Source organism: Camellia sinensis, chromosome 2 (assembly GCF_055761805.1).
Source record: "Camellia sinensis isolate YWXY chromosome 2, ASM5576180v1, whole genome shotgun sequence".
Lineage (NCBI taxonomy): Eukaryota > Viridiplantae > Streptophyta > Magnoliopsida > Ericales > Theaceae > Camellia > Camellia sinensis.
This window is the reverse complement of record NC_138962.1, coordinates 181,526,828-181,548,503: the sequence shown is the minus strand read 5'-3', so window position 1 is coordinate 181,548,503 and position 21,676 is coordinate 181,526,828. Positions and strand designations below refer to the sequence as shown.

At 28.8% G+C, this 21,676-nt stretch overlaps 1 protein-coding gene across 1 annotated transcript; it reads left to right on the top strand.

The window, feature by feature from the left end:
• The first annotated feature begins 875 nt into the window (after nt 1–875).
• Nucleotides 876–11,009, top strand: LOC114323216 (non-specific phospholipase C3). Its single transcript, XM_028270764.2, has 4 exons — nt 876–1,972; nt 8,184–8,593; nt 9,306–9,476; nt 10,539–11,009. Exons 1-4 carry the CDS (start codon nt 1,335–1,337, stop codon nt 10,871–10,873), a joined length of 1,554 nt encoding a protein of 517 aa, XP_028126565.2. The 5' UTR covers nt 876–1,334; the 3' UTR covers nt 10,874–11,009.
• Nucleotides 11,010–21,676: the final 10,667 nt, after the last annotated feature.

The following is a 21,676-nucleotide window of genomic DNA, read 5'->3' as shown; positions in this document are numbered from 1 at the left end:
TAATTTTTTGATAAATAGTGATAATTTTTTGACTTTTTGAATAATTTTTTAATTTTTTTTTAATTTTTCCAAATTAGGCCAAAATCACAAAAGGACAAAAACAATTTAAAAATCATAAAAGGATAAAAATAAATTGTCATTCCAAAATTAAAAAATCAAAAAATCTAAATAAGAAAATCCAACAACTAAAAAAATTTCAAATTAAAATAATTAAAAATATCTAAAATACTAATTAAAAAAATTATCGCCAAACCACCCCCAACTCTCTACCCAACAAACCCTTTATACATTTCCGAAAACCACACCACCGAGTGTCAAATCCAAACACGCTGCGTGTAAGGAAAGCCGATTCCCACACTGCCGCCACCCCCGATGATTCCCATTTAGATATTAAATTTTGCATTATTGTACCTTTTTCTTTTCTTAATTCATGCATTATTGTACATTAGCTGCGGAAGTGGTTGCTTAATTACCTAATCCACTACATTTTGCCTTCGGAAAAAGAGTTGATTTTTTGATTTTATGATTTTTTTAATTATTTTATTCTAAGATTAAAAAATTTAATCTAGGAAGAAATTTTAATTTTTTTAATTTGAACTAAAAAATTTATTTTATTTTTTATAATTATTTTAATCCAGAAAACCTCAAAATTAACTTGCCAAACCGAAGCTTTGTGATTGGCGAGCTAAAATATACAATAAAGTTATTTATTTTCTTGACCCGTGGACCAAATCCTAAAATAGTGAGAATAGTATAGTTTATTTGATTTCATAAATTTTATAGTGATTTGACTTACATTTCTATATTTGGCAAATTTTATTGATTAAATAACATGAACAGTTGATATTGAATTTGATGAAATTAATAAATTTTAAATATTGAGGGCGGAAGACTATAATTTCAAGTATAAAAGAGAGAAAAATAAATAAATACTTAATAAATAATTATTTTATTAATTAATCATATATTAAGGCTTGTTTTAATAAGTTAGTAAAAAGTTAATTTTTGACTTTTTTAGTGAAAAAAATTAACTTTTTTTACCCAAGTCAATATCCAAAAAGTTAACTTTTTTAATTAAAAAAATCAAAAATCAACTTTTTACTAATTTTTTAAAACACCACTAATTCAAAAATTATTAACCCTGTTAATCTAACAATGCTTAAAATTAATATATTTTATGTCATAATAAAGTGATTACACAGTTCATAGTGTCCAACTCTTTTTCACTCTCTACTCATTTCTTCTCCACCAGCCATACCCTCTCCCTCTCTCTTACTCTCTCCCTCTCTGTCGGCCCCCTATATTCCAAACCCACCGCCCCGGGGCCAACTACCATGGCATACGAACAAACCACTAACCACTACCCAATCAAAACCGTGGTGGTTTTAGTACAAGAAAACCGCTCATTCGATCACATGTTAGGCTGGATGAAATCCCTCAACCCGGAAATCAACGGCGTAACCGGATCCGAATCAAACCCTCTCTCCACAGCCAACCCAAACTCAAACCGGATCCACTTCGGCGACCGGTCAGGCCACGTCGAACCGGACCCGGGTCACTCCTTCGCCGCCATATTCGAACAAGTCTACGGCCAACCATGGACCGCCACCTCATCATCATCATGGGCAGAGAATCTTGAACCGGCAATGGAAGGGTTTGCAGAGCAAGCCGAGAGTGTGGAAAAAGGTATGTCTGAGGTGGTGATGAACGGGTTCAGACCGGAGTTAGTGCCGGTTTATAAGGAGTTGGTGATGGAGTTTGCGGTCTGTGATCGGTGGTTCGCGTCGATACCGACTTTGACGCAGCCGAACCGGCTGTATGTGCACTCAGCGACGTCGTATGGTGCGACTGAGAATGATAATAAAATGATGGTGGAAGGGTATCCGCAGAAGACTATATTTGAGTCAATGGAGGAAGGTGGGTTTTCTTTTGGGATTTATTATCAGTACCCTCCTTCCACACTTTTCTACAGGTAACTAACTATTCTTTTCTTTTCTTGTTGTCTTTTCTTTTCTTTTTTTTTTCAGCCTGGGATGTAAGTTAATTTATTATTATTTATTTATTTATGACTATTTTAACTTGAAGTTAACTTTTTCTTTTCTTTTTTTCAGCCTTCGTGAATTTTTTTGATTTTTATAAAAAAAAAAAGGAAATAATTATGATTTGAGACCTAGGATTTGACATATTAAAAAAAATCTTAAAAGTCAAAAAATTATAAAAAGTTTAAAAAATTAGAGTATCATTATTTACAAATTAAAAATATAAATAAATTAATTTACACAATATTTTAATACAATCCAACAAATCGACAGTGTTAATATTGAATTGAAGGTTCGTAAGTACGCGTTGGTCTATCAAAGAAAAAAAAAAAAAAAAAATTAGATATATATATTCATTAAATTGGAGGAAAATGTTGGACCTGTGAATGTCCACCACGGGTTTCGTTTTGATAATCCAAACCGTTCAATGTGTAGAACTCATCGAGTATTATATTCTTGTAAAAAATCACGTTAATCGGATATGGATAGCTATGTAATCATATCCAATTTTTTTTCAGCCGTTTATTTTTCACCGTCAATTAATTTTATACAAAACTGTTTTGATCACATAGCTATCGATATCTGATTAAAGTGATTTTTCATAGGCATATAGTACTCAAAGAGTTCTACACATTCAACTGTTTGGATTATCGAAATGGGATCCGTGGTAAACCCCCACAGCCCAATAGTACCTGTGAAGCCTTATGCACCATTTCAACCAAGCCGTATTATCCTCCTGTCGCCTTTCACTGATGAGTCTGTTAAGTAGGGGTAAAAACGTAATTTTATTATTTTATATAATATTTTAATATACATTTTTCGTAAAAAGACAAAAAATTATTTGAAACAATTATTTTTTTTGCTCAATTTTTTAGTCTAAAAAGTTAAAAAGTACAATTATTTTAGAGATCCCAAACAATCCCTAAATGTCACATTTTATCTTATTATTAAAAAATTTATTTTATCTTTTTAAAACTAAAATAGTCAAAATCTAACCCAAACTTTCATGCCACACTTAGAAATGTTTTGAGAAAATAATTAAAAATTATATTTTAATTTTTTTAATTTTTTTTAGAGAAAAAAATAAATTAAAATTGTGAAATGACTTTTAACCTTTCCTTAAAATAGTTGATAACTTGAGCCAAGTCCCCCTTTGTGGAGTCGTTTTCTAGGCGCGTGAATTTGTTAATGGCTTTCGTTTATGCCGTGTGGCCAAATTTAAACGGATGATTTTCGATAATGATAGGTAGTCTTCTTCTTCTTCTTCTTCTTCTTCTTCTTCTTTTTTCTTTTTTTTTTTTTTTTTTTTTTTTTTTTTTTTTTTTTTTTCGGAAGAGCATATGTGAGTCCATTTTTCTTGTCTAATTTTGTAATTGAAATATGTGAATTTAAAAAAATTATTTTAATAAAGTATAAATAAAAAAAAATTGTATATAAAATCAATTTAATAATGTGATAATTTATCATTTTAAAGGAAAAAGTCCGACCAAATAATCTTATAATTTTAGAAATGTAAATTTTTATATAAACATAATTTTTTATGATTATCGTTGGATTTTTATTATTCTTTATTTATCCTTTGAGCCTGGCTTATCGTGGAACATTTTGTTATGAGATCGGTTGGGTGGGAGAGAATATGGGTTTGAGTTGAATAACAATACCATAATGCATTTACTCATTTGTCGATCAATACCAATTTCATTAAGTTGTATTTTATTGAAAGATTTGATGAGAAAAATAGAAAGAAAATGAGAAATATAATGAAAATGAAAAAGAATTAATAGAATTTGAATTTTAATTTATATTTGTTTGAGTTGGAAAATGGAGAAAGAAAACATACTAAATCTAAAAGATAAAAAGTGAAATTGTGTTTCCCAATTTTTTTTTTTCCTTATATTATTTATTATAATTAAACAAAAAAATAGGATTACATTTTCTTTTCTTTTTCCTTTTCTTTTTCTTTTTCTATTTCTCTCATAAAAACTTCTCTAACCAAATAAAGTCTAATTTTTTTTTTTTTTTTTGGCATACCAAAAGTTTTGGTTGAAACTCAATTTTGTTGAGGTATGGTAATGTAATGTAACGCATGAATTAGTTGATCTGCACAAAATTATACAATAATTTCAAAATATTATGTGAACATACTTTTTTTTATCTATTATTATTTATTTTATTCTTTCATATATCTCAATTATTTAATATAAATAATTAATATTTTATTTTTTTATTAAGGTCAAGTTTGGCTACAAAGAAAAAAGTGCACTTATTTCATCTTTTTATCTTTTTTAGGTCACATCAATCAACATCTCCTCTCTACTTTTTCTACACATAATACAAAAAAAGTCAAAAAATACACTTATTTAGTCTTTTCAAACTAGGCCTAATTATACTCCTATAAAATACTATAAAATATCACGTCCAGCTACCCGAATAATCACTTTGATGGTCCATACCCAAGAATTTTTTATGTGATCGAAGTTTGAATTATTTGAGGTAATTAAAGATTGGATAAGATCGAGGTCAGTGCTTAGCAATGAGCAAGCCTATAAAATAATGTTTTTTAATATTAAAATATATACTGTACTATATATCAAGAGGCTCAACTGGTCAAAAAAGGTGTCTTCCGATCTGAGAATTCAAAATTGAATTTTATGAAGTTATACTATGTGAGGCCCCGTTTGTTTGTGTTTGAGTTATAGGCAGGGAATTAAGACTATTAATATTTTAGTATTATTAATATCTTGTTTGTTTTGAAAAATGGTCTTGAGACTACTAATATCTTGGTATTACTAATATTTTTGAAAGGGGGATTCATAGTGAGCAGGTAGAGATGGTATTAGAAAAATAGTGAGGGGATTAGAATTTTTTTTATTTTTTTATTTTTTATATATTGAGAATTTTTTTAAAAATATTAATGTTTAATTTTTATATTTTTTTATTTATTTTATTATTTTATATAAAAATAATTTAATAATTTCTCACTATTAATCTCATCACTAATAATTCTCTCATTATTAATTTCTTCACTATCAATTCCCTCCATTCTATCTCTAAAAACAAACGAGATTATGTACATTGTTGCATTTTAAAAAAGAGCATTTGCAACACCAACATGTTGGTCCCAGTTAACACAATTCCATGCCAATTATTTACTTCTATATTTTTGTTGAAAAAAGACTTTTATAGTGGAGTGCATTGAGATCATGCTGATTATAGTGATTGTGACATGATCAAGATTTAATTTCAAATATTTGGTTGAATTACCGACACATCGTGCTAAATATAATATCTGGCTACTTTACATAATGAGAGACACAGGAGGTCTAAATTCTAAAAGAACAACATTAGGGATATAAAAAAAATTACTAAATATTTTTATGGGTGTAGAACTTACATCCACGTGGTACTCACACTCATGTAAGTATTTGGTAAATTTTTTTTTAGAGATCGGGAGCAGTGACCGTTGTGCCTCAATTTGAGGTGTATTATAAGCTTATTTTTATGATCCGAACCGTTCATTTCGTAGGGTTTGTTGAGTACTTCATGCCTATCAAAAATCATATTAATTGGATGTCAATAACTATATGATCGAATTGCATATTTTTTATACTATTTCTCAAAAAAAACTTATTGTTAATTTTTTTGGTTATCGATTAGATAGTTATTGATATCCGATTAATATGATTTTTGGTAGGCATGAAGTCCTCAACAAATCTTACAAAATGAACGGTTCGGATCATAAAAATAAGCCCATAATACACCTCAAATTAAGTGCCTTTAGCACACAGTAATTCCATTTCCATTCTTTGGGGGATCTCTAAGATCTTGAAAATAGTAGGTTTTTTTTTTTTTTTCACTTTTATTTTAAAAAATTTGTTGTGAGATAGTTTTATTTGCACACCACCATTTCTTTCAGTAGACCATTTGTCGATTTTATTTATTTATTTTTTTCACTTTTATCTTAACAATTTTGTTTTGAGTTAGTTTTATTTGCACACTACCATTTGTCAATTTTATTTATTTATTTATTTTTTTTTTTACAATTGTATTCCAAAATCAAATTGTCATTTTGAACAAAACCCTAAAATATATTCTCCAGTTCACGACACCATCCACCACCATCACCGCCAGGGATGGAATTAGGAGAAGACTATGGGGGGCCAAGGCCCCCTTGTTTCTGTGAAAAATACTGTTTGTCATAACACTTTAAAAATATATATATCATTTTATACATAAAATGGCCCCCTAGCATAAGAAAATACATATCTTATTATTCTCCCATCTTGCCTTCTTTTTCTATTTTGCGCTAAAAAAAATTTCTTCATCCTATTAGAAATTGCTTCTATGGTATTTAATTTTTTTTTCTATGTATATATAATTTATATATCATATTGTGCATACATGCGTGTTTGTGTATTTGGTGATTTTTTTTTTCCAGCTCCTCCAATAATAAAATCCTGGTTTCATCCCTGATCACCACCGACCACTGACATGGCTTGAAAGGTGTGACAGTGGAGGAAGAGGCTGGGATTTGAGATTAGGGAATAGGTTTTTTTGGTATTATTTGAAAATTAAGGGTGTCAAATGAGAAAAAATCAAAAACTTCAAATTATGTGTACAAGGCTTCGTTTAGGAAGGGGTTGACTTTTTAGCTCTTTGGATTATTTTAGCCTGGGGTTAAAAAGTCCGGTTTGGGAAGAATTTTTGATTTTTTAATTTTTTTATGAGAGAAAGAATGTAATGATTATAGGTTGGATATGATGTTTTGTCTTATTGGGCTAAAAAGTCTATTTTATTTTTTGTGATTATTTTAGCCAAAGAAACCCCAAAATCCACTTCCCAAACATAGGCTAAATATAATAACCCTGGTGTCTAACAATAAAATATTGTAGAGTTAAAGTAGCATTATTTGGTTCCAACAAGAAGTAGAAAAAAAAGAAATGAAGTAAAAACCACTAAACTCTTTGTTAAATTACAATTTTCACAATTTTCATTAAAATTTGAAATAATTATCAATATATCCTATTTTGCTTTCAAGATTACTATTAATGCTCCTATCAAGTTCAGTTTTTTTGTTTTTTTGTTTTTTTTTTGTTTTTTATTTTATTTATTTATTTTTGTTTGTGTGGACAACTAAGTCCTGATGTTTTATAAAACATTCTCAAAATGTTCAATTCTCTATAATCGTAAATTTTTTCCCAACTTTACCTTTCTTATTTACTATGAACAATAATTTCATAAACAAATTTAATTTACTTAAAATTCTATTTTTAATTGTACACATTATGAATATTATATTAAACAAAGTCATAAAAAAAAAATAGTTTGAAAGAATTATGGCATAAAATTTATTATTTTTTGTTGTTTGAAGTTATGATTTTTTTTTTTTTTTATAAATGGTAAACTATCCAAAAAGGCAAAATTTTATTAAAATTTCATCATTAAAATGATGGAAAATAATATCATAGTGAATTCATATATTTTTCAATATATGAGGTTAATTGAATTTTTTTTTTTTAAATTTCAACCACCAAAAATATTTTTACTATAATTATAAAAATTTAAATGAATTAAAATTATTTACGGAATTTTTGCTTCATGTTTTAATGAGAAAGGTAAAATTGGAATAAAATATGCTATTATGGGTAATTGAATTTTTTTGAGAATAATTTGTAAAAAATAAGACTTAATTGTCTATATTAAAACTTAATAGGACTCAATGATAATCTCTAAAAATTTTACTTTGGTCCATTAATTCCTAATTGCAATAATTAGATCATCACATTTCAACTCATATTTCAGCCAAAAAAAAAAAAAAAAAAAATCAATAGAAATTTGCACATGAACACCATATCATGAGTAAATTTTAAGAGCATTATAAGGCAAAATATACTATTCACAGTCCTCGTACTTTTATTCAAATTTAATCAAGAGCATTATAACACACTACTCTGTGAGGTGAGGTATACACTGACATGATATTTCTGCTAAAATAAAAGCATGGAAGATGCTAAAATGCTAGTAATATCCATTTCAATCTAAAGAATATCACAGCTTGAGAATCAATGTTTGAAAAACATTTGATTATATTTTGTTCCTTAATTCTATCTGTATTCTAATGATCATAACTTTTGATGTTCATAGGAGCCTTAGAAAACTGAAATACATAGACAATTTTCACCAGTTTGATTTAGATTTCAAGAGACACTGCAAGGAAGGGAAACTACCAAACTACGTTGTCGTCGAACAAAGGTATTTCGAGACAAAACTTGTTCCTGGGAATGATGATCATCCGCCACACAATATCTCTGAAGGCCAAAAATTTGTGAAGGAAGTCTATGAAGCATTGAGGTCGAGTCCTCAGTGGAATGAAATCTTGTTTGTAATCATATATGACGAGCATGGTGGTTTTTATGATCATGTCCCAACGCCTATCACCGGGGTCCCTAGCCCTGATGACATCGTGGGTCCTGCGCCGTATAATTTCCAGTTTGATCGGCTTGGTGTTAGGGTTCCAGCTATCTTGATTTCTCCATGGATTGAACGTGGAACTGGTAAATTTCACACTTTTCTTATTTATGTTGATCAATGTTGTTTTTCAATGAAATGGTATGTCCATACATTAGTATGGATTTAATTGACATCACTAGATTTTGAGAAAATAATAATAAAAATTATTTATTTTCTACAAAATTAAACCTACTTATAAAAATTGACCTTATTGTAATTAGCTTGGAATATTTCATTATTAAAAAAATCTATCATCTCTGTGTCTGTCCAAATGCTATTACAATCAGTAGTTGGGTAGCTTTAATGAATATCTAAGAATATTAATTTTCTTGAATCAACTTCAGAACTACATTATTAATATGCGAATGACGTGTTTTTAGAACTAAAGGGGATTTGGTGATCTTAGTAGAAAAATTGGTAGAGACAAAGAGAGATATCATCTATCATCAGTCTATTTACTTGTGAAATTAGATGCATTTTACTAATAATAACTGCAATGGTAGAAAAACTTTAACAATTCAGAAAAAAAATCAATTGTATGACGAAATGAGAGATTAGTGGATTAATGATTGTTTAGTCATATACTTTGAAATGATGCATTTGATAGTAATAATATTGAGACAATTATCCAATAATTTCAAAATATGAAAACTCATCAAGGACCACTATAGATATTTATATATTTACATTGTTTTTGTAAATATTTTATTATGAATATATTAAAGTTTTCAATTGTTTTGATGATGAAAAATGCAGTGTTGCATGGGCCATCAGGGCCATATCCTACATCAGAATTTGAACATTCCTCAATACCAGGGACTGTTAAAAAGATCTTTAATCTAAAAGAGTTTTTGACAAAGAGAGATGCTTGGGCTGGCACTTTTGAATGTGTTCTCACTAGAAGCACCCCAAGAACTGATTGCCCAGGTAACATCTACAAAGCTTTTATTCTCTTTTTTGTTTGTTTGTTTACAATTCAAAACATTTTGAACTTGTCTATTGAATAGCCAGGGATTCCTCTGACCCTACAATCTTTGTTCCCCTATTTCAATTAGACCTATCAACCGATTCGGATCCATTCCCCATATGAAGAAATTTGAATCCTATATGGTGAAGTCACATTAGGATTGACAGATCTCCTAATTGGGCTGGATTCATATTAGCAAATATGCGATCTAGATCCAGTCCATTGATAGGCTTAGTGATGTAGCAGAAATGTGCGATGGTAACACTCTTAGAATTTGTTGATTCAAATAAGAATACCGAAAGTAAAACAATTTTCTAAACTCATTGGTTGACGAAGAATACTAGGAATAAATGTTCAACAATGGTTTATTCTAAAAAAAATACCTTAAGTTGGAAGAAAGAGTATAAAACTTGAAATTTTATTAATTCTCAAAAATTGAAGAGTCCTTAGGCTTATATCAACTATTTATAAGCAAAGACAGACCTAAGCTAGTAGGGAACAACCAGAATTGATAGTTTCTTAATGAGTAATACAGAAATAAGGAAATATAATAAAAATTATCAAAAATAGAATTATTTGGATAAAATAAAGAAACTACTAATACAACAATGGAAGATTTGACGGAATAGATTCTTAGATCCATGCTAGGAGTAGTTGGATTTTTAAATTTTTTCAAAAACGGCAAATACACGAAATTGACAACCTAAACAATGGAATTTGTCCAAAATCCACTGGTGATGGGAATTCCATGGATCATGCTTAAAATCATATTTTCCATCAACCAACAAATTTCACGCAATTCTGAGTCCGGCTGGCTTTTTGCCTTTGTCTTGCCCATCTGTTTGGTCCAAGAGTTGTATGGTTATATGCATGCTACATCGCTTAGCCCTAATGCACTCACAATCTCAAAACCCAAAAGTCTCCATACATAGTTTTGTAACTAAGAGTGCATTAGAAATAAAGACAAAAATTCCGTGCCATATTGAAGACATGAACTCATCCAATCTTGAATGATGTGGCAGTGACTTTGCCGGAGCCAGTGAAGCTGCGAGAGGGAGGACCAAGAGAAGAGAAGCAGCTGAGTGAATTTCAACAAGAGCTGGTACAATTGGCAGCAACACTGAATGGTGATCATAAAAAGGACATTTTTCCAAACAAGTTAGTAGAAAACATGACAGCTATAGAGGCTGTGAACTATGTTGAAGGTGCATTCAAGATGTTCTTGGATGAATGTGAGCATGCCAAGAACAGGGGTGCTGATGAATCTCATATTCCTCTCTTACCTAACTCACATCCAAGGACAACTTCCAAATCCTTTCTTCAAAAAATATTTTCTTGTTTAGTCTGTGATCATTGACACTTCCATTTATTTTATTTTTTAGAAATGTTTTGTACCTAAAAAACTATTCAAAAACTATCTAAAATTTAAATGTACTGTATGGTATGGGCTACAACTATGATGAATCTAATCTACACATTTCAAATTTTGAATACTTTTTAAATATTGTTCTTTAAATGTTGCATCATTGATTTTATTTTTTTTCTTTTTTCCTTCCAGAACTCCCATATTGTTAGGTCTATGAACTTTAATAAGTACTGTACACTGAGCCCTAAGTCCAACGGGGGAGTTTAGGGGGGCCTCTCCCAACCCGATTTTTTTCCCCAATACTTTGGTAATTTCCTATTACTTTTGCATTGCCTTAATTCTATATTTATAAATAAATGAAGGAGACGTCTCTTGTATGGTAGAGAGTTGTATCATTTTTTTATCATAGCGAAAATCACAACAGTCGTAGAAGTAGTCCTATTCTAAAGTGAACCACATAAATATTTGTATTCATGTGTGTGATTTCTTCGATTCATTTTATTTTTTTTATTTGTTATTTTGTGTCTCACTAATCTTGGTTAGGAAGAGACGATTTCCTAACACATAGATTGTGCTTGGATCATGTATATAAATAGTGATTTAAAAAAAAAAAAAGGAAGGAAAAATATAAGTAAAATGTGAATGAAATTTTACAAATATGTCTTTCATTGTTTTTTCCTTTACCTTTTCAAATCCCTACTTAAATTTATGATGCAAACACAATTATAATATGTCACTTGACACTATATTATATTACCAATAATGTTACATTTACCATCTTTATATACTACGTTAGTGTACGATGACACGTGGCACGTCAACAACTGTTGCATATTAATGAAGTTCATGTGAGATTCAATGTATTAATGATTGTGAATGTGTCATATGAAATAATACATTAAATATGGTATATAAATAGAAAGTGTAACATTAATCTTATATTAGTGGTTTGAAAGTTCTCTTGGTTTGCATTGTTTATAGCAATTGTATTGTAGACTGCTTATATGCATCTTGATCACTATTTCGATTAGGGTTAAAATCTCAAAACTTTATGAAAGTATATGTTCAAACTATTAAAATGTGTGCATATTAATTGACTTATTAAGCTCCAAAACTTTCACTTTCTCAATAATTTGAAATGATGTGTTCTCAATCTTCATTGGTTCTGAGTTTTAAGAACTTGATTATTCAACCCTTTTTGATTTACTCATATTTGATCAAGAGTTGCACTCTTTGTAAATACCTGCTATCTCTTTTTGGCACTCTTAGATGGTTGTTATGAAATCAATTATGGATCATCTTGCATCTAGTTCTGCTGTTGAGGTCGGAGAGAACAAGATATGGGCTTTGTTTTATTGAAAAATCAATGCTTCTCTATGACTGATACTTGTTTTATATGTGGGACTCATATAATTATTAGTTTAATAAATACATATAATTGAATTAGGATAGTAGAGTTCAGAATATATTAGGAGTTCATTGTGTATACTTTTAATAATTGTATGTGATAAGAAAATCTATTGAGTTCAGAATTTCTTGGCAAAGAGGTAAGCTACTTTAGAATTTCTTGTCCATTATGGTAGTGGACTATTATAAATAGCCATGGGACTATAGGTTTTGGTGAGATCGAGAGAGTTATTAAGGAAAAAATAGAGATGTAAGGGGTGAGACAAAAATGCCATAAATCATCGGGGTGAGTAAGGGCTTGAGTAGTGGTGTGGGTTACAAAAAGTTCCAAGTTTCAAGAATATGAATTCTCTCCAAGTTTCAAGAATATGAATTCTCTCCAAGTTTCAAACTTTCTTCTTTTTTTTTTTTTTGATCGGCAAAGAAGTTTCAAACTTTCTTCTTAGAAAAGCAATTTCGGAAAAATCTATCCTCGTGCAATTTTTATACAAAATTTACTATCAGAATGACATTTGTTGAAAATTTAAGACATTTTGATGAATTTCTTAAAATGTTATCTCTAAATTTATCTGCATTGACGTGGCATGTGATTGTATTTTAGTTGATTGATTCCTCAACAAAATCAACAATTGAAATAACACCGCTCATGTTATTTGGGATAAATTTAGAATAAATATTTTAGAGGTCTTAAGTATTTTTTGTAATAAAATCAATCTTTATCATGTCATCGTATATTAATTTTTTTATACAATTTTAACTGTTTGCATGGCAAAGCAACTTACTTATCCCTTATGACTTTTTTTATTTTTTGTGGCAAAATTAACTTATCTCCTTATGATTTGAACCCAAAGCACTTTACTCTTGTAATTCAAATACAATCAAAGAGGCTCTTGCGGTTGCAATTTGATTCAAAATCACTTGGAGCCTCTTTGTCTATATTTAAACTAGGGAACAAATTGAATTTCGCTCTTTTTATTATTTAATGTGTTTGGTTTCAATTTTTTGAATTTAATTTTCTGAAAATTAAGTTTTTTATTTTATTAATTTTTTGTTTTTAGTGAATATTTTTAAAATTTAAGTAATTTTTTATATTTTTTTAGATACATCTTACTTAGATGTATCTAAAAAATAAATATTTTTAAAAATCAATAAATACACAAAAATATGAAAAATGTACTGAATTCTCGTTTTTTCTTTTTCTTTTTTTTTTTTGTATTTTTGGTATTTAGTGAATTTTCTAAAGATTTTTTCACAAAATTATTCTTTTTAAATGTATTTATATTAGGTGTTTCTAAAAATTAAAATTAAAAAAATCGCTTAGAATATTAAAAAAAAAATCAATAAAAACAAAAAAAAAATACGGAAAATAAAAAATTTAATTTTTTGAAAAGTGAATCTTAAAAATTTGAACCAATGATTATTATTATTTAAAATAAGCATCTCCTCTACATGATAATACTTTATATGTATATAAAACCAAACCACCCTCTCTAGCCACTTTGTTGAAGGACCTCATATTCATAGTTCCCTCAGAAGAAGTACTAAAACAAGAAATGACTTTCTGAAACAATTTGTGGCCTTTGTCTTTCATAATAAATGGGTGGTTGAGCTCAAATATGTACACCTTACATTACAGGTGCAAAAACTTCTTTCGTGTTTCATTGACACTGACCAAGTCCTTCATTTCTGGAATTAATATAGCATCCTGATGCAGGCATATGCATTTACATTTGAATGATTTTCATTTTTGGCATTTGAGCTATTTGGTATATTTTTAACAAGTTAAAAGTTAAAATTTTAAATGATTAAGTTTTTTATTTTTAATTTATTTAACTTGTAAGAATATATTGCATCAAATATTCTTAATACAGATACAGTGAGTATAAGAGAAATACATCGCATGATCAAGAATAATTTCTTCCACCTATAATTGTTAGTAGTTACCCCACTACAAGAAAATACACATTTGACGACTAAATTTTTAGTCGCCAAAAGTCCCTTTTTAGTCGCCAAATGTCAAATTTCCACTTTCCCCGACAAAATCTTTCAGTCGCCGGGTTTGTCGCGAAAAGACGGTCGCCAATACCTTTGGCGACTAAAAAACTTTTAGTCGACAATACACAGGTCTTCAACGACTAAGATTTTAGTCGCCAATAGTCAATTCCATTTTTGGAAATTATACCTTTGGCGACTAAACTATTAGTCGCCAATAGTGAATTAATTTTTTTATTATTTACATTTGGCGACTATTTTTTTCGTCGGCAATGCTCAATCTTTTGGCGAACCTGAGACCTCCAGGTAGGGGTGAGTATGGTCCGGATTGGACCGGATTGGAGTAAAACCAGAACCAATCTGTTATCTACGGATCCTGAAAAATTGGAACCAATCCAATCCGTTTAAATCATGGAACCAATCCGAAGCAATCCATTTAAATACGGATTGGATCGGTTTAAGACCACGGATTTATATAATTAAATAACAAATATATATATATATATATATATATAACACTTTATTTTCATAAAAATATAAATATAGTACCATATTAGTTTCACAATAGCAATATGTCTTTTCATAATAGCGACAAACTGTTCTAAAATTTAAACAACCATAAAGAAACTAGTTCCACCATAAGTATTTAGACCATTACAAATTAACACTAAAAACTATCAAACAAAAGTAATAAAAGAAGATACTATGAAAGTTTAGGTTTGGATTTAAGTTTTATATGAAATAAGAGAAGATACTATGCAGGAAGGTGTATAATAAAAATATAGACTATTTGTATACGGTCCGGATCGGTTCCAATCCAGAACCGTGGGATTCAATCCAGAACCAATCCGTGAACTACGAATTTTTAATTTTTCAATCCAGAACCGAACCACGGATTCAAAAAACCAATCCAAACTTACTGGATTGGACTGGACTGGATCGGATTACGGATTTCACGGATTCCTTGCTCAGCCCTACCTCCAGGTGGTTCCAAACCTTAACCACACACTCGACCCCACTATGCCACTGAACCATCTCATGACTATAGTTGCAACTTATATTATTTATATATTACTTTCACCGGTATTAATACAAAACTATATATATATATATATATATGTAATTATATATATTCAATATAATTTATGTAAAAAATAAATTATTTATTAAAAAAAATTTAGATCACTTTTGGCAACTAAAAAAATTATTTAGTCGCCAATTCTACGACTTTCAGCGATGAAAATTCCGATTTTAGTCGCCAATAGTGTTTTTTGTTGTAGTGCCAGGACATATCTCATAACCTTAATCTTCTGGAATGATGATGGCTTGCGAGGAAAATCATTGAGAGGCGCTCTATATAATACACCTAAGGATATCGTGAAAGGTATGTGATCCATTCTAAACCCTAAATCTCTATTACAATCTTGTACAAGCTTGTCTTTAACTTGACCGTTAGAGAGCTCACGAAAAGGAAACCCACCGATACACTCATAAGGGTTTTTTTTTGGCAAGCCTTTGCTAGAGAAGAAGACCAACCAATCTTCTTGAAGCCCAATTCCTTCACCATTATCTCAGTTGGACCTTGGACCATTCATTTACTGATTGTCTCATATGTTCTTCTTCTTGATATTTTTCTCCATTCCCTTAATTATCCAATAATGATATTAATGATTTTCTTATTACTCAACTCAAATATTTCTTATCCTAGGGTCGATGCCCAAATTCGATCTTTGAGGGAGCCAAAGTGAATGTATAAAGCATACATTTGTTGGAATGTATAATTTATTAACCACTTCTGTTTTGGAACAATGAAATAACTTTTTTTTGGTTGCCTAAAAAGCATACTAATTGATCTGCAAGATTAATTGTTTCAAAACTTACAATTTCACATTTGGTCCAATTTTCAGACATAGAATTGTTACATATCAAGCCAAACAAAATGAAGTCATGCATTTGAACCATAAATGCATACTTAATATCATTTGATAGAATGTGAATATGGATTTTGCCAAAAATATGGGTTTAAATCAATAATAATACAGGAACAATTTGAAAAAAAAAAACCACCCAACTTCTAGTTAGCAAAATATATATCAGAAATCAATCTACTTTAGTCAATTTAAATGTAAAAGTTACTTGAGCTTTTGTACTAACTATGTAATAAAAGGGGTGTGCCATAATATAATTGGAAATTTTGTATTGTCAAATTTGTATTCAAATAGTTAAGTTTGTGGGTTTATATTGTTAAATTTTCTTAAATAGTTGATTGTGCAATTTGACATAATTGTTTCGATGTTTTTAAAATTATAAATCAAACACAGGTAGGGAGAAAAAAAAAATTATAAAAGACATTTACTGAATTATTCGAAGATAGAGAGCATCACAATCTTCCTTGACAAGATTCAAATCGAAACATTGCACTCAATAAAAGAGTTTTATTCACGAGACTAATCCTTAATTTTGACAAAATAACATGAAATTTATTTTTCAATCTCTTTCTCTAGGAAACTAATCTCGAAATGGGAATATAATCCTTTCAAAAGGATCTGAAGCAGTTGGGTGTAGGAAAGTTAGGTTGCAGTGGGTCCATACTTTGTCATCCTCCTTAGCCTCTCCATAATAGACAAGCATAAGGTTTAAAAGTCAAACAAGGCACATGAGCACACATAATGTTTTTCAATTTTGATGCCATATCCATGAATGTATATACAAAATACAAATGAACCCAACCTGAGACAACACACTAACCTGGCCGGTTAATTGGGCCCCCACTGTTGTTGGAGGATATTGTTGACCTATTCTTGTTGGGACATATTTAATTTTTATTATTATTATTTTTAAGTTATGTGATTATTAGATCATTAGTGTAAAAACAAAAGAGTGAAGAAAGAGAGAATATAAATGGTAAGTGCACAGCAATAGAATATGAAAAAATACATAAGAAATATATTTTGTGACTCTATCATATTTGGGAAAAAAAACTTCGAGTAATAAATTCTATCATGTTTGGTAAGTGCACAGCAATAAGGAACTCTATCATATTTGGGAAAAAAACTTCAACAAAAAATTCAATTCGTGAGGTACTGTTGTACCTTTCCCCCTCTCTCTTTCCCCTCCCCACCAACAAATGAAAGAAATTGATGAAAAAATTAAGTTAATCGGAAAGAAAGAAAAGATATCCATTCAAATGATTTCTTTCTCTATAAATGCTAGGTGAACAGAATTAGAACATAGAAAAATAAAACGAAATTGTATTTTGTGGCTTAGATTCATTATGTATGTTATGGAACATACTTTTAGCTACACAAATGATGTAACAAAAAATATCATGCAAGGCTAGATAACGTTTTAGCACACGAAGAAACAATGAAGAGACAAATTTTCAAAGAGAAAAGTAATCACTATGTTTGTTTCCAGTTTCTTGAAAACACATTTCAGAAAATTTTATGTTCTTGTTTTATATATATATATATTTTGTTTTTACTGATTGTTTTAATATTTTCAACAATTTTTTTAATTTTTAAACACACCTGACATGAATATACTTAAAAAGTATAATTTTTGTGAAAAAAATCTTTAAAAAATTCACTAAATACCAAAAATATAAAAAAAATACAAAAATTTAGTATATTTTTCATATTTTGTATATTTATTAATTTTTTAAAATATTTTTTCACAAATATTTTACGTTTTGGATACATGTAAGTAAAGTGCATCTAAAAAAAATTTTAAAAAATGCTTAAAATTTTAAAAATATTCACTAAAAACAAAAAATTCAGTTTTACTGAAACCAAATTGATTAAAAGTCATCTTGTCTTAAGACATATATCTTTATTTATAATACACAAAACCCTAATTCAACAAAGAAACAACTAATTAGGCTAATTTCTAACTAGACATAAAAATAAATAAAGAAATAAAAAATTATCAAAAATAGTAAATTTGAGGTAAGTACAAATTTGAATACTATAAAACATTAGAAACACTCCAAAATAGATGGCACTAAAAATTGACTTCCGAAATAAAATAATTATTAAAGCAAAATTTTCTTAAAATGGTAAAAAATTGCTGATTTGAGGGCCTCAACAAAGGAATTTGGCTAAAATTCACCATGAGGATAAAGGAGAAGATTTTGATTTACATTATGATTTTTGAATTACAATGTCGTTTCTAATTTGACTATCAAATTTGGGCAAATTCCGAAATTGTCACAAAAATTGTGTTTTTACACTCGATTTGACAATTTCTTTACCTTTTGCCAATCCAATGATTCTAAAAATTCTTCAATTACTTATTTTACATCATAATACATTTTTTTTACTTTCAATGTGCCTCTAATACTTTTGAAGGGGGAAATGTAGATGCTAAAGCCAATAATGTGAAAAGCCTAGTAAAAGAAAAAGACTATTACATTATTGTGGCCTATGTCATGATGGGCCCTCTAACAAAGACAAATAATCCAATTGAAAAAGCCCACATTATTGTTATTATGAGTTAAAGGCGGCGGAGAAAGCAACACACTACCAATAGATTCCTCCTCAAGCGGGCCCATCCTGCTGTGCTGGCCCAAACATATCCAAACTGAAGAACTTTGATGAGAGAGAGAGAGAGAGAGAGAGAGTTCTCATCAAAACATTTAATATTTTTTTCTATTTAAACTTTTGTTATTAAAGGCTTTTGTTTTCTAGTTCAATATATTGTTGCAATTATTCTTTCTTAGACAAAGAGAGGGGATCCTTCTCATCAAAGCACTTAGGTATCTTTAGTTGTATTGTCATTTTGTTTTATGTGTTTTTGAGAATAAAAATAATATGAAATTTTAAAAGCAATAATTTTTTGATATCGTTTTTATTTTTGTGAAAAAAATAATTTTAAAAGCATTAATGTTTTTCTAAAAAAAAAAATTGGTTATTTTTAAAGAACTTTCTAAAACAGTTTTCTAAATAAATTTATGTTTTTAATAAAAAATAAAAAAGAAGCTAATGAGGCCCATAGGCCCTGTTTGATTACCTCTTCATAGGCCATGGCATTGGATTAGCAATTGGGTAAGTTCCACTTAAATTATGTTTGGTTGCAAAAAAATATATATCCTATATAAGATGATAAATCTCTCAAAAGGGTGGAATTAGTATAAATCATGTCATCTCGACTGCGTGACGTATTATTTACAGAAAATATTTTCTCTACTCATAGTATACTATTCTATGGAACTAGAGATTAAAAGACTATTTTGTCACCACTCTACAAAAAATAACTAAGCCACTTTTATGTAATGAAATTTTTTTAGCGTGATTTCAAACGCAAAGAAATAGGTTAAATAAATTTTACATCTATAACCTAATGACATCAAATTAGTATCTTATTAGTCAATTTTACGGTAATTATTATTATTATTATTATTATTTGAGAAAGACACAGAGAGAGATTTTTATATTTGTGCTAATTCAATTATTGCAATCATGCTATTTGAGATTTATTTGTTATCGGGGTTGTTTGGTTGGTACAACTTCTTTGAACATCCAAATCCTAATGAATGATAACAAGACATAAAATATATGTTTCAATCAATGTCTTATATCTCTATTATGATTAATGTTGTTTCCGTCTTGACACTTCAAGCATAATACATGTGTTCCTATTTTTTTTTTTTTTTAATAATTTAATGTCATAAGAAAAGGGCAAAACTTAAAAGAATAACTTTAAAAAGTTTTGATTTGACATTTTTATTAAAATTCACCAGTTAATTTCATGAGAAGTGCTGCAGACCCCAGTGGGGTCGCGTCCTTAGTGACGTGGCGCGTCCCTATTGGCTGAAAACCAAAAAAAAAAAAAAAAAAAAAAAAAAACAATTTTTTTTTTTTTACCCAATCATGGAGCTATACCTCATTGGGGGTCGACCCCTAGTGAGGGTCTAAAGCATTTTACTAATTTCATTATGGAGATGAGTTTGATATTTTTTAATTATTTTCTTATTATAAAGATTGTATTAAGTGGTTGTTGAACTTTTAGTCTCTTTGTGGTGATAATTGGGTTGGGTTAGGTTACTTTTTTGTAATGGTCTTGTAGATATGAATTGTTAGACTATAATTGTCAAGTTCAATATAATTATTCTCATGTTTATAATTAATCTTTCATTTATTAGAAGAAAAAAAATCTCAATTAAATAAAAAAAAAATTAGGTTATACTATTAAATCAACAAATTGGTTGTGACATCATATGTTATAGAAAAGAAATTACTTCATTAATAGGAATTTTCTTGGTGGATTCAAATGATTAAAAAATGAATAGAACTCCCACTCAAAATTGTTTTGTTACAATTATAGCCTTTGAGTTGGTAATGGTATAACCACTCTTCCAATTACAAACTGTTATTACATATCAGCAAATATATCATATATCATATGTAATATAAATAAAGTAATACATTTTGCAATAATGCTATAGACTCTCAAAAAACACAATTCCCACAACCCTTACTCACCTGTGATTGGTCCAAGAAGGAAAAAAAAAAAAAACAAGAAAAAAACAAAAACACGTGATTAGTCCACATCATTTTAGGAGTCCCAAACATTTTTGTACATTTTATTGACGTACTTTAGAATTATGTCATGTGTCAAGTTGATTTGTTGCCATTCATTTTGTTATTTCTTTATTTTATTTTATCTATTATCTCTCTTTATTGTTTTTTTTATTTTCCTTCATTTTTTTTCTCCATATTTTCATTTTTTTTCTCCATATTTCCATATTATAGTCTCTCATATAATATGTTACACACATCTAGCATCTTCTGAATTATAGCTCTCTCCATAGTTAGCTAATTTCACTCTCTCATATGCTTTGTTTACATATCTACAATTTATATAATTTTTTTAGTTTAGATTTTTTTTTTTTGGGTTACATTAGTCATTGTTTATGAATCATATTTTCATTTAATTAGAGTGGGAAAAATAAATAGTCTCTCATATGGGCAATGAATGATCTTTCATTCTCTCTTATATAATATTCTACACACATCTAGCATCTTCTCAACTATAACTCTCTCCACAGTTGCAACTATTTTGATAAATGATAACTAATTTCTCTCTCACATGCTTTTTATACACATCTACAGATTTATATAAATTTTCAGTTTGTTTGTTTGTTTGTTTTTTTTTCTTTTGTTGCATTAGTCATTGTTTATGAATCCTTTACTATTCAAGTAAATATGATTGATTCTACTTCCTCATCTATTTTATATAGAATTCATAAATATATATATATATATATATTGATGACAAAGTTCTTATAATAAATATATATTTATTATTTTAAGGAAATCTGTAGTGTATTTTTTGAATTTTTGTGTGTGTATTATGAGATAATTGTAGCTTGGAAATTTTTAAAATAAGCATAAT